This window comes from Cherax quadricarinatus, chromosome 3 (assembly GCF_038502225.1).
Source record: "Cherax quadricarinatus isolate ZL_2023a chromosome 3, ASM3850222v1, whole genome shotgun sequence".
Taxonomy (NCBI): Eukaryota; Metazoa; Arthropoda; class Malacostraca; order Decapoda; family Parastacidae; genus Cherax; species Cherax quadricarinatus.
The window spans coordinates 49,144,797-49,157,349 of NC_091294.1; the positions used below are offsets into that span (position 1 = coordinate 49,144,797).

Consider the following 12,553-nt stretch of genomic DNA (forward strand, 5'->3'; position numbering starts at 1 on the left):
ACCCAGGATGCCACCCATTATCTAAGATATACCATCCCAACCCAGGATGCCAACCATTATCTAAGATATACCATCCCAACCCAGGATGCCAACCATTATCTAAGATATACCGTCCCAACCCAGGATGCCACCCATTATCTAAGATATACCATCCCAACCCAGGATGCCAACCATTATCTAAGATATACCGTCCCAACCCAGGATGCCACCCATTATCTAAGATATACCATCCCAACCCAGGATGCCACCCATTATCTAAGATATACCATCCCAACCCAGGATGCCACCCATTAGCTAAGATATACCATCCCAACCCAGGATGCCACCCATTATCTAAGATATACCGTCCCAACCCAGGATGCCACCCATTATCTAAGATATACCATCCCAACCCAGGATGCCACCCATTATCTAAGATATACCGTCCCAACCCAGGATGCCACCTATTTTCTAAGATATACCATCCCAACCCAGGATGCCACCCATTATCTAAGATATACTGTCCCAACCCAGGATGCCACCCATTAGCTAAGATATACCATCCCAACCCAGGATGCCACCTGTTATCTAAGATATACCGTCCCAACCCAGGATGCCACCCATTATCTAAGATATACCATCCCAACCCAGGATGCCACCCATTATCTAAGATATACCATCCCAACCCAGGATGCCACCCATTATCTAAGATATACCATCCCAACCCAGGATGCCACCCATTATCTAAGATATACCATCCCAACCCAGGATGCCACCCATTATCTAAGATATACCATCCCAACCCAGCATGCCACCCATTATCTAAGATATACCGTCCCAACCCAGGATGCCACCCATTATCTAAGATATACCGTCCCAACCCAGGATGCCACCCATTAGCTAAGATATCCCATCCCAACCCAGGATGCCACCCGTTATCTAAGATATACCGTCCCAACCCAGGATACCACCCATTATCTAAGATATACCATCACAACCCAGGATGCCACCCATTATCTAAGATATACCATCCCAACCCAGGATGCCACCCATTGCCTAAGGTATACCAAGCCCAAGATGCCACCCACTATATAAGGATGCTACACCCCCTCTCCCCAGGATGCCGCTCGATATCCAAAGAATACTATCCCCCTCCCCAGGACGCCTCTTGCTATCCAAGGTATACTCCCATTTCCTCCCCAGGATGTCACCCACTACCTAAGGTATACTACCATTCCTTCACCAGGATGCTACTCACTACCCAAGGTATACTACCATTCCCTCCCCAGGATGTCACCCACTACCTAAGGTATACTACCATTCCCTCACCAGGATGCTGCCCACTACCCAAGGTATACTACCATTCCCTCAACAGTATGCTGCCCACTACCTAAGGTATATCACCATTCCCTCACCAGGATGCTGCCCACTACCTAAGGTATACTACCATTCCCTCACCAGGATGCTTCCCACTACCCAAGGTATACTACCATTCCCTCCCCAGGATGTCACCCACTACCTAAGGTATACTGCCATTCCCTCACCAGGATGCTACCCACTACCCAAGGTATACTACCATTCCCTAAACAGGATGCTGCCCACTACCTAAGGTATGCTACCACTCCCTCACCAGGATGCTACCCACTACCCAAGGTATACTACCATTCCCTCACCAGGATGCTACCCACTACCCAAGGTATACTACCATTCCTTCCCCAGGATGTCACCCACTACCTGAGGTATACTACCATTCCCTCACCAGGATGCTGCCCACTACCTAAGGTATACTACCATTCCCTCACCAGGATGCTGCCCACTACCTAAGGTATACTACCATTCCCTCACCAGGATGCTACCCACTACCCAAGGTATACTACCATTCCCTACCCAGGATGTCACCCACTACCTAAGGTATACTACCATTCCCTCACCAGGATGCTACCCACTACCCAAGGTATATCACTTCCCTATCTCCAAGATGCGATGCACTATAGTCAGCTGTCACCCAGGCACCCACTTACTGCTAGTTGAACATAAGGCAACAGGTACAAGGAAATGTGTCTTTGTGTCTCTACTCGCCCGTAATTGAATTCATCCTTATCGGTTGTGAGCTGAAAGCAATACCGCTGAGCTACGAGTCACCTATCCTTAATGCTGTGACTTCCAATAATGCTGAAAACTTCTGCAATGCTGTTATATCATAATGCTGGAACATTACATATTGTTATGTAATTCCTTTATTCCTGTAACATTTTTTATTACTGTAACGTTATTGTATTGTTATAATGATCTTTTATTGCCTCAGTATGCTTCAGTTACTGCAGCATTTAATAGTGTTATAACATTCATCAGGAATGCTGTAACCTTGAATTCTTTTACAGTGTACCTCTCTTTATTGCTGTAACTTTCTTACTGTAACATTCTTCATGTAAGTACAATCACGGCTCGTGTTAATAAGAGCGAGGATCGAGAGCCATTCTTTCTCACAACTAAACAACATGCGCACACACATCAAACAATTTTTGAAATCATGTGAATTAGTGTTCTAATGAGAGTTTGTGATTGTTTGTACAGCTCGTTGGACCAGCAACAACAACCAGGTGGAGGCGGGACAACATAAGGTGACCGCTGCTGAGAGGTTTGTGACCACCAACAACAGTGTCGTCACTGCTCAGGTTGGCGCCTCAGTCATCCTCCACTGCAAGACCTCCAGTGCCACTGGCGGACAGGTGGGTGCCACTAGCGGTCAGGTCAGTGTCACACAGAATTCTCATTATTGTTATACAATACAGTCAAGTTGATTAATAATACACATGTGTAACACTTGGAAATTTATATGGCAGACATCTTGCGCACGCGCAATAAACCGCTTAAGTAGAATACAAGAGAAGGCAACACTGAAAACAGGAGATATATTTATGACGTGATCAATCTGTCACTCTCAGTAGAAGTAGGTTAGTCCCTCGGGTTTGAGGTATTGATCACCGGCATACAGGAATAATGTATGAGTTGAACTCGGAGAGTATGAGGAAGAATGTGTCTCACAGAGGATATTTAATGAGTGTGTTAAGGGAAGCCTCTCTACAAGTGCCGTGAAAAGTGTCTTGAGTAATGCCTCACCAAGTCAGAATGTCCTATAGAATGTTCCAGTTTGGCAGAGTTAGGGGAAAGTGCCAATAAAAGAAGGATCAGTGTGTTGCTTTACAGTGCCATCTATAACAAGGATAACAAAAATGTGCGCCAGTATGCGCATACATTTAATAAAAACGGCATCGAAATATGGAGAATGTTTCGTGGGGAGACAAAGAATGCACTCAAAGGGGGGATAAAATATTACCTTACTAGTCCCCAGGGAGTGTACTGCTATGTGTGACGGTGTGAGGTGTTGACTCACTGTCAGACATTTTCGGAAAAGCTGCTTTAGAAAGGAGGGAAAGTGCTGAAAAATTAGAAGAGGGTGCCAGTATGGATCAACGTTGTAATGGGAGTGCCACAAAGGGTGAGTCTTATAAAGTGAAGGGGAAGTCAGGGAAAATTTATACTTCCCTCTGCAACTAAAATTTTAAAAGGGTATAACATCAAACGCACTTGAACCATTCACATAAATTTTATATTTTAAGTGAAATGTAAAAAAATTATATTTTGCAGTATTTCCCGACCTTGTCAACTATTTCAGCAAATTTTAGAAAATTACATCATGAATATATATATATATATATATATATATATATATATATATATATATATATATATATATATATATATATATATATATATATATATATATATATATATATATATATATATATTGATGATGTATTTTTCTAAAATTACATAACACACAAAATACCACCAACATATCTATACCACTTAGCTCTATTAGAAAGGATAGTGTTAAGCAAACTTGTTTCACAAAATTCTAGGTATAAATTCCTAAGAACAGTTAAAAGACGATTTCCCATTGCCTTACCAAAATTCTGAGTGCAAAACTTATTAAATACAAATTTTGCATAAACAAATCAAAGTTTAATAAGTTTAATGGTTGTAGGAACTGGCAATTGTAAATCATAATTAACAAGTTCTTCAGATAAGAAACTTAATAAATCATCAACTGGAACTTTTGTAAACAAGGAAGTAACATCAAAACTAACCGTGCTGAAATTATGTAAGTCCTAATATGCCTTCCTGTTAACCTTTTATTTTTATAGATACTTGATAATGTGAAAAGTCACGAAAGCGATTGAACTTTCACTATTTTTTCACAGTGGTTGTTCTGCATATATATATATATATATATATATATATATATATATATATATATATATATATATATATATATATATATATATATATATATATATATATATATATATATATATATATATGTGTGTGTGTGTGTGTGTGTGTGTGTGTGTGTAGTGGACCCTCAACCAACGGCATTAATCCGTTCCAGAGGGCTTGCCGTTGGTAGAGTTAATTTTCCCGATAAGAAATAATGGAAATAGAATTAATCCGTTCCTGACACCCCGAAGTATGAAAAAAAAAATTTACATGAAATATACATTTCTTTATATGGAAAGGAATGGGACATTCAAAATAAACAATAATTAAATGCCACTTACCTTTATTGTGGAGTTGTTGATGAGTGATGTGCCAGCAGCAGGGCAGATTCAGAATTGTCTATTGCTTGGAAGGAGAATCCCCTTCCAGAAGGACTTCAGGTACCAAGTCCTTTGGTGGGGTTACCTCCCTTCTTGGTTTTTTAATGCCACTAGGACCAGCTTGAGAGCCACTGGACCCCTGTCGCACAAAATAGCTGTCCAGAGAGCTCTGTTTCTCACGTGCCCTTAGGATTTCCCTAAAATGGGACACAAGAGTGTCATTGTACATGTTGCCAATGCAGCTCGCAACTTCGATGACAGTATAAAATTCTTCGATAAATGCTTGCACCTTTGTAAACAATGCACACATTTCCCTAATCCTTGATGAAGTCATCTTCCTCCGTGTCTCTTCATCTTGCTCTGAAGAATATTCCTGAGGTGTGATCTGTTGCTGTTGCACATCAAGCTCTTGCAGGTCTGCAGTGGTTAGTTCTTCCTCGTCGTTCTCCACCAACTCTTCCACATCCTCGTCACAAACCTTCAACCCCAAGGACTTCCCCAGTGACACAATAGCTTCCACTACTGGCATAGCCTCCTGAGGGTTAGCCCCAAACCCTTCAACATCCCTCTGTTATACACATTCTGGCCACAGTTTTCTTCAAGCAGAGTTCAAGGTCCTCTTAGTCACTCCCTCCCAAGCCTTACCCATAAGGGTTACACAACTGAGGATATTGAAGTGATCTTTCCAAAACTCTCTTAGGGTCAACTGAGTGTCTGAGGTCACTTCAAAGCACTTTTGAAGCACTGTTTTTGTGTAGAGTTTTTTGAAGTTTGAAAAGACCTGCTGGTCCATGGGTTGGAGGAGAGGAGTTGTATTAGGAGGCAAAAATTTCACCTTAACGAAACCAAACTCCCCTGCAATTTCCTCTTGCAAGTCGTGAGGATGAGCAGGAGCATTGTCCATTACCAGGACTGAAGGAGACTCGAATCTACGAACCCTGGAACAAGGTACGCAGTGCTTTACCAATCTACCCACACTGGACCAATACCTTGGAGTCCAGCTTGCGCTAGACTTTGATCCAAGGCAGCCAGCTTTCAGGAAGAAGGCTTACAGCTTTTCATCTCATCCCCTGCATGCATCAGCCTTACTAGAGATATTAACAATGCAAGGAATTCGCAAGAGCAGGCGAAATATACACAAACACTGATCTCTGGCTGAAGGAGACTCGAACCTACGAACCTTGGAACAAGGTATGCAGTGCTTTACCAATCTACCCACACTGGACCAATACCTTGGAGTCCAGCTTGCGCTAGACTTTGATCCAAGGCAGCCAGCTTTCAGGGAAAAGGCTTACAGCTTTTCATCTCATCCCCTGCATGCATCCCCTGCATGAGATCAGTGTTTGTGTATATTTTGCCTGCTCTTGCGAATTCCTTGCATTGTTAATATCTCTAGTAAGGCTGATGCATGCAGGGGATGAGATGAAAAGCTGTAAGCCTTCTCCCTGAAAGCTGGCTGCCTTGGATCAAAGTCTAGCGCAAGCTGGACTCCAAGGTATTGGTCCAGTGTGGGTAGATTGGTAAAGTACTGCGTACCTTGTCCCAAGGTTCGTAGGTTCGAGTCTCCTTCAGCCAGAGATCAGTAACTACAAACAATCGCACTGGGATGGTCCAATAGTGGAAAATATTGCCTCAACAATGCTTCAGAGTGTGTCAGGGAAGGATAGAGCCTGCCTCCTGGGAGTGAGAGCCCCTCATGCTTGGGACTTTCTGTTGGCTGTTCCCAACTCCAGCCTTGGCACACGCCTCGACCCACAGACCATCCGCATCGGTGTTGCCCTTCGACTTGCCGCCCCTATTCTCACCGAACACAGGTGTATTTGTGGCAGTGAAGCAGCAGACCGATTCGGGTACCATGGTCTTGTGTGCCGTAAATCCGAGGGAAAGATTGCAAGACATGAGGAGGTTAATAACATTATCAAGAGGAGCCTCACAACAGCTGGATGCCCAGCAGTAATGGAGCCACCCCAACTATGCAGATCTGATGGCAGCCAGAAGCGTCCAGATGGTATCACCCTTCAAGCCTGGACAGATGGGAAGCAGGTGGTGTGGGACTATACATGTGCATCTACTTTGGCTGATACCTATCTCCAATACACCAGGGAGGAAGGAGGGGCAGCTGCCAGCTTCAGGGAGTCCCAAAAGTCTAGAAAATATGGAGAACTTGCCCATCATTATATGTTTGTTCCCATAGGCTCAGAGACCCTTGGCTCATGGGGAAAGAGTGCATCTAAATTCCTTAAGGAGCTGGGAAAAAAGACTCATCAGGGTAACTAGGGATCCCAGGGCAGCTAGTTTTCTGTTCCAGCTGCTCAGTGCGGCTGTTCAAAGGGGTAATGCCTGCTGTATTTTGGGCACACGCCCCAGCTATAAGGAGCTGGATGAGATTTTCGCCTTATAATCGGTGATACACACGTAACAACATGTACCGTATATGCCACCTTTATATCAACAATGTATCTCTTAAATCTTCTGTACCATATTATGTATATATATATATATATAAATATATATATATATATATATATATATATATATATATATATATATATATATATATATATATATATATATATATATATATATATATATATATGCAATAAGATCACAGTAAACAGGTGATTTCAGAATATATATATAAGAACATAAGAACATAAGAAAGGAGGAACACTGCAGCAGGCCTGTTGGCCCATACTAGGCAGGTCCTTTACAATCCATCCCACTAACAAAATATTTGCCCAACCTAATTTTCAATGCTACCCAAGAGATAAGCTCTGATAACTCTATCCACTCATTTGCAAGTCCCACTCAAATCCAACCCCTCTCACTCATATATTTATCTAACCTAAATTTGAAACTACCCAAAGTCCTAGCCTCAATAACCCAACTAGGTAGACTGTTCCACTCATCAACTACCCTATTTCCAAACCAATACTTTCCCATGTCCTTTCTAATTTAAATACAATACTGCGGCTTCTCTCTTGGAGAGACATCCTCAAGACCTTATTAATATCCCTTTTATTAATACCTATCTTCCACTTATACACTTCGATCATGTCTCCCCTCACTCTTCGTCTAACAAGTGAATGTTATTTAAGAGTCTTCAATCTTTCTTCATAAGGAAGATTTCTAATGCTATGTATTAATTTAGTCATTCTACGCTGAATGTTTTCTAACGAATTTATGTCCATTCCGTAATATGGAGACCAGAACTGAGCTGCATAATCTAGGTGAGGCCTTACTAATGATGTATAAAGCTGCAGTATGACCTCTAGACTTCAGTTGCATACACTTCTTGATATAATTCCCAATAATCTATTTGCCTTATTACGTACGCTTAGGCACTGCTGTCTTGGTTTAAGGTTGCTGCTCACCATAACCCCCAAGTCCTTTTCGCAAATCTTAATGGCTAAGTTCAACATTATTTAACTTATAAGTGCTAGGGTTATGGACACTCCCAAGCTTCAGAACCTTGCATTTATCTACATTGAACTGCATCTGCCTCTTTTCTGACCAAGAATAGTGATTATCTAAATCCTCCTGAAGTTCCCTAACATCTACGTTTGAATCAATTATCCTACCTATCTTTGTGTCATCGGCGAATTTGCTCATATCACTACTAATACCCACATCAAGGTCATTATATATATTATAAAGAATAACGGGCCCAAGACTGATCCCTGTGGAACGCCACTTGTTACAGATCCCCACTCGGATTTAACCCCATTTATGGACACTCTTTGCTTCCTGTCTGTGACCCATGGCTCTATCCACGAGAGCAGTTTTCCCCAATGCCATGAGCTGCCACCTTCTTTAACAGTCTTTGGTGCGGAAGGCTATCAAAAGCCTTACTAAAATCTAGGTAAATAATATCAAATTCTTTATCGTGATCAACAGCCTCAAAAGCTTTACTGAAGAAAGTTAATAAATTAGTTAGACAAAACGGCCTCTCGTGAATCCATGCTGAGTAACATTAATCAAGCTATGCTTATCGAGATGGCTTCTTATAATCTCAGCTATAATTGACTCTAGTAATTTGTCTACAGTTGAGGTCAGGCTTACTGGGCGGTAATTTGACGGTAATGACTTGTCCCCTGCTTTAAAAATAGGAATTACATTTGCCATCTTCCACATATCAGACACTACACCTGTTTGAAGAGATAAATTAAAAATATTAGTTAATGGTTCACAGAGTTCCATTTTGCATTCCTTAAGAACCCTTGAAAAAAACTCATCAGGACCCGGCGACTTATTTTGCTTCAGTCTGTCTATCTGCTTCACAACCATTTCACTAGTGACTGTGATGTTACATAATTTATCTTCTTCTAGCCCACTATAAAAATTAATTACTGAAATATTGTTAGTGTCTTCCTGTGTAAAATCCGAGAGAAAATAATTATTTAAAATCGAGCACATTTCATTCTCTTTGTCAGTAAGATGCCCATAGTTATTTTTAAGGGGACCTATCTTATCTCTAACTTTTGTTCTATAGACCTGGAAAAAACTTTTTGGGTTAGTTTTCGAATCCCTAGCAACTTTAATTTCATAGTCCCTTTTAGCTTTTCTTATCCCCTTTTTAATGTCCCTCTTAATGTCAATATACTGATTCATAAGATGACCCTCACCTCTTTTGATACGCCTATAAATTCCCTTCTTATGCCCTAGTAGATATTTCAGTCTATTATTCATCCATTTTGGGTCATTTTTTTATTTGATCTAATTTCTTCATAAGGGATAAACGTTCCTTGAGCAGCATGGATGGTGTTCAGAAAACTGTCATATTGATAGTTCTCTTCGTTACCCCAGTCAACAGATAATAAGTGTTCTCTAAGCCCATCGTAATCTGCTAAGCGAAAATCTGGTACTGTTACTGAGTTATCCCTACTATCATACTTCCATTCAATGCTAAATGTAATTGATTTGTAGGCGCTAGCACCCAGTTCCTCTGAAATTTCTAAATTATTAACAAGGGATTCATTGTTTGCCAGAACTAAGTCAAGCAGGTTATTTCCCCTTGTAGGTTCTGTCATAAACTGCTTCAAAAAACAATCCTGAACTACTTCTAAGAAGTCGTATGATTCTAAATTCCCAGTCAAGAAATTCCAATCAATATGACTAAAGTTAGTCTCCTAGAATTACTACATTATCGTGCTTTGTGGCCTTAACAATTTCCTCCCATAGTAGTCTCCCTTGGTCCCTATCTAAGTTTGGGGGACGGTATATCACACCTAAAATCAATTTTTCGTGCCCCTCTGAAAATTCTATCCAAACAGACTCTGTATGTGTTACTTCAGACTTAATACCCGTTTTTATGCAACAGTTCAATCGATCTCGGACATACAATGCCACCCCACCCCCCTTTCCGACACTTCTATCTACTTGGAACATTTTAAAACCCTGAATGTGACATTCTGCAGGCATGTCCCGTCTTTTTGAATTAAACCACGTCTCAGTTATGGCAAATACATCAATGTTACCTGTGCTAACAACTAATCTTAACTCGTCCATCTTATTGCTAGCACTACGGCTATTAGCATAATATACATTGAAAGACTCTCCTTTCTGTTTACCCTTCCTGCTCATTTCTGTTTTTCTACTAAACCTATTACTGTCCTTATCACCTAGTGTCACTGGCTTTTCAATATCTACCTCGTTCTGCTTATTACTAGTTACCCTAGAACTCATAATATATTATATATATATATATTCAGATATTTGGGAGTGGACGTGTCAGCGGATGGGTCTATGAAAGATGAGGTGAATCATAGAATTGATGAGGGAAAAAGAGTGAGTGGTGCACTTAGGAGTCTGTGGAGACAAAGAACTTTGTCCTTGGAGGCAAAGAGGGGAATGTATGAGAGTATAGTTTTACCAACGCTCTTATATGGGTGTGAAGCGTGGGTGATGAATGTTGCAGCGAGGAGAAGGCTGGAGGCAGTGGAGATGTCATGTCTGAGGGCAATGTGTGGTGTGAATATAATGCAGAGAATTCGTAGTTTGGAAGTTAGGAGGAGGTGCGGGATTACCAAAACTGTTGTCCAGAGGGCTGAGGAAGGGTTGTTGAGGTGGTTCGGACATGTAGAGAGAATGGAGCGAAACAGAATGACTTCAAGAGTGTATCAGTCTGTAGTGGAAGGAAGGCGGGGTAGGGGTCGGCCTAGGAAGGGTTGGAGGGAGGGGGTAAAGGAGGTTTTGTGTGCGAGGGGCTTGGACTTCCAGCAGGCATGCGTGAGCGTGTTTGATAGGAGTGAATGGAGACAAATGGTTTTTAATACTTGACGTGCTGTTGGAGTGTGAGCAAAGTAACATTTATGAAGGGATTCAGGGAAACCGGCAGGCCGGACTTGAGTCCTGGAGATGGGAAGTACAGTGCCTGCACTCTGAAGGAGGGGTGTTAATGTTGCAGTTTAAAAACTGTAGTGTAAAGCACCCTTCTGGCAAGACAGTGATGGAGTGAATGATGGTGAAAGTTTTTCTTTTTCGGGCCACCCTGCCTTGGTGGGAATCGGCCGGTGTGATAATAAAAAAAAAAAATATATATATATATATATATATATATATATATATATATATATATATATATATATATATATATATATATATATATATATATATATATATATATATATATATATATATATATATATATATATATATATATAAATAATTTTTGGTACCACCTCTAGAACTGTAATAGGGACCCTCATCCTCAGAGAAAAGAATAAACTTGCTTCAGGGAAAACCCAAGATTCTTCCTGAAGCTGTTTGAGAATTTTCTCCTACCACCCCCTATATTTTATGTATATTTTATTTAAAGACAAAATACATTGACAAAACATTCACAAAAAATACGATAGAAAGTAAAACACCATAGGTGACTCAGCGCTACATCTCGAATACTTCGTCCTGCTCCCCGGTGGTGGGCCGCGTGCCGAGAATGCTGCAGGAATTTCCTCTCTGTATTGCAACACTGAGTCTCTGAAAGAGGAAGCTGGTCGCCCTGTGGTCCTTGGTTTCTATGATGAGCTTTTCACCCAGCTGTATTAGGAACTTTAGAGCACACTTGCCCCATGCTCCAAGGGTCTCCGACCCTATTGGGATAAAGTTATAGCAAGGGGGAAGGTCTTCATATTTGCGGATCTTCTGGGTCTCCCTGTGGCTGGCAGCTCCATCCCCTTCCACTACGGAGTATGGCAAGTAGGTGTCTGCCAATGTGGCGGCACATGTGCAGTCCCAGGCAATCTGCTTTCCATCCTTCCAAGGTAGCATAGTGGCTCCATCAGGACGCTTTTGACTTCCGTCAGACCTCTGCACTTGGGGTTCCCGTTGAGCTGGGCAACGGGCTGTGGCGAGGCTTCTCTTTATGATGTCATTGACCTCCTCATGCCTGGCATACTTCCCTTCTGCTGTGTGACACACGAGAACATGAAGTCCGAATTGATCAGCTGTCGCCCTGCCGCAAATACACCTATGTTCGGTGAGGATGGGGGCGGCTAGGCGAAGAGCAACACCAATCCGAATGGCCTGTGGGTTTAGTCGAGTGCCCAAGGAGGAATTGGGAACAGCTAACAGGAAATCTCCTGAGTGTGGTGCCTTCACTGCCAGGAGACGAGCTTTGTCCTTTCCTGAGGCATTGGAGAGCATTGTATTGGTGATTTTTTCCATGATCGGTTTGTCCCAGTGGGACTGTTTGTGTTCTTTGGGAGGAGCTGGTCTACTGGAGGAATCTGTAAGGGTGTCCCACCGAATCGTTGCTTCAGAAAACCTGGGGTCTTGAGCTCCTACCACGTCTCTCAAGCGTTCGGGAACAATCTTCTTGACTAATGCACTGGAAGCCAAACACGAAGACAGAAAAGCAGGTAAAGCAACATGCGTTGCTTTGCGCACCCCTATACCTCCCAGTCGCACTGGGA

The 12,553-nt window shown here is 41.9% G+C and overlaps 1 protein-coding gene across 3 annotated transcripts in view; it reads left to right on the top strand.

The window, feature by feature from the left end:
* Positions 1 to 12,553, top strand: part of LOC128684046 (uncharacterized) — a 919,796-nt gene that overhangs the window by 481,410 nt on the left and 425,833 nt on the right. For all 3 annotated transcript variants that reach the window (XM_070091768.1, XM_070091784.1, XM_070091774.1), the window contains exon 3: positions 2,554 to 2,708. In XM_070091768.1, the coding sequence (XP_069947869.1) occupies positions 2,554 to 2,708 (155 nt within the window). The remainder of the gene's footprint in view (positions 1 to 2,553; positions 2,709 to 12,553) is intronic.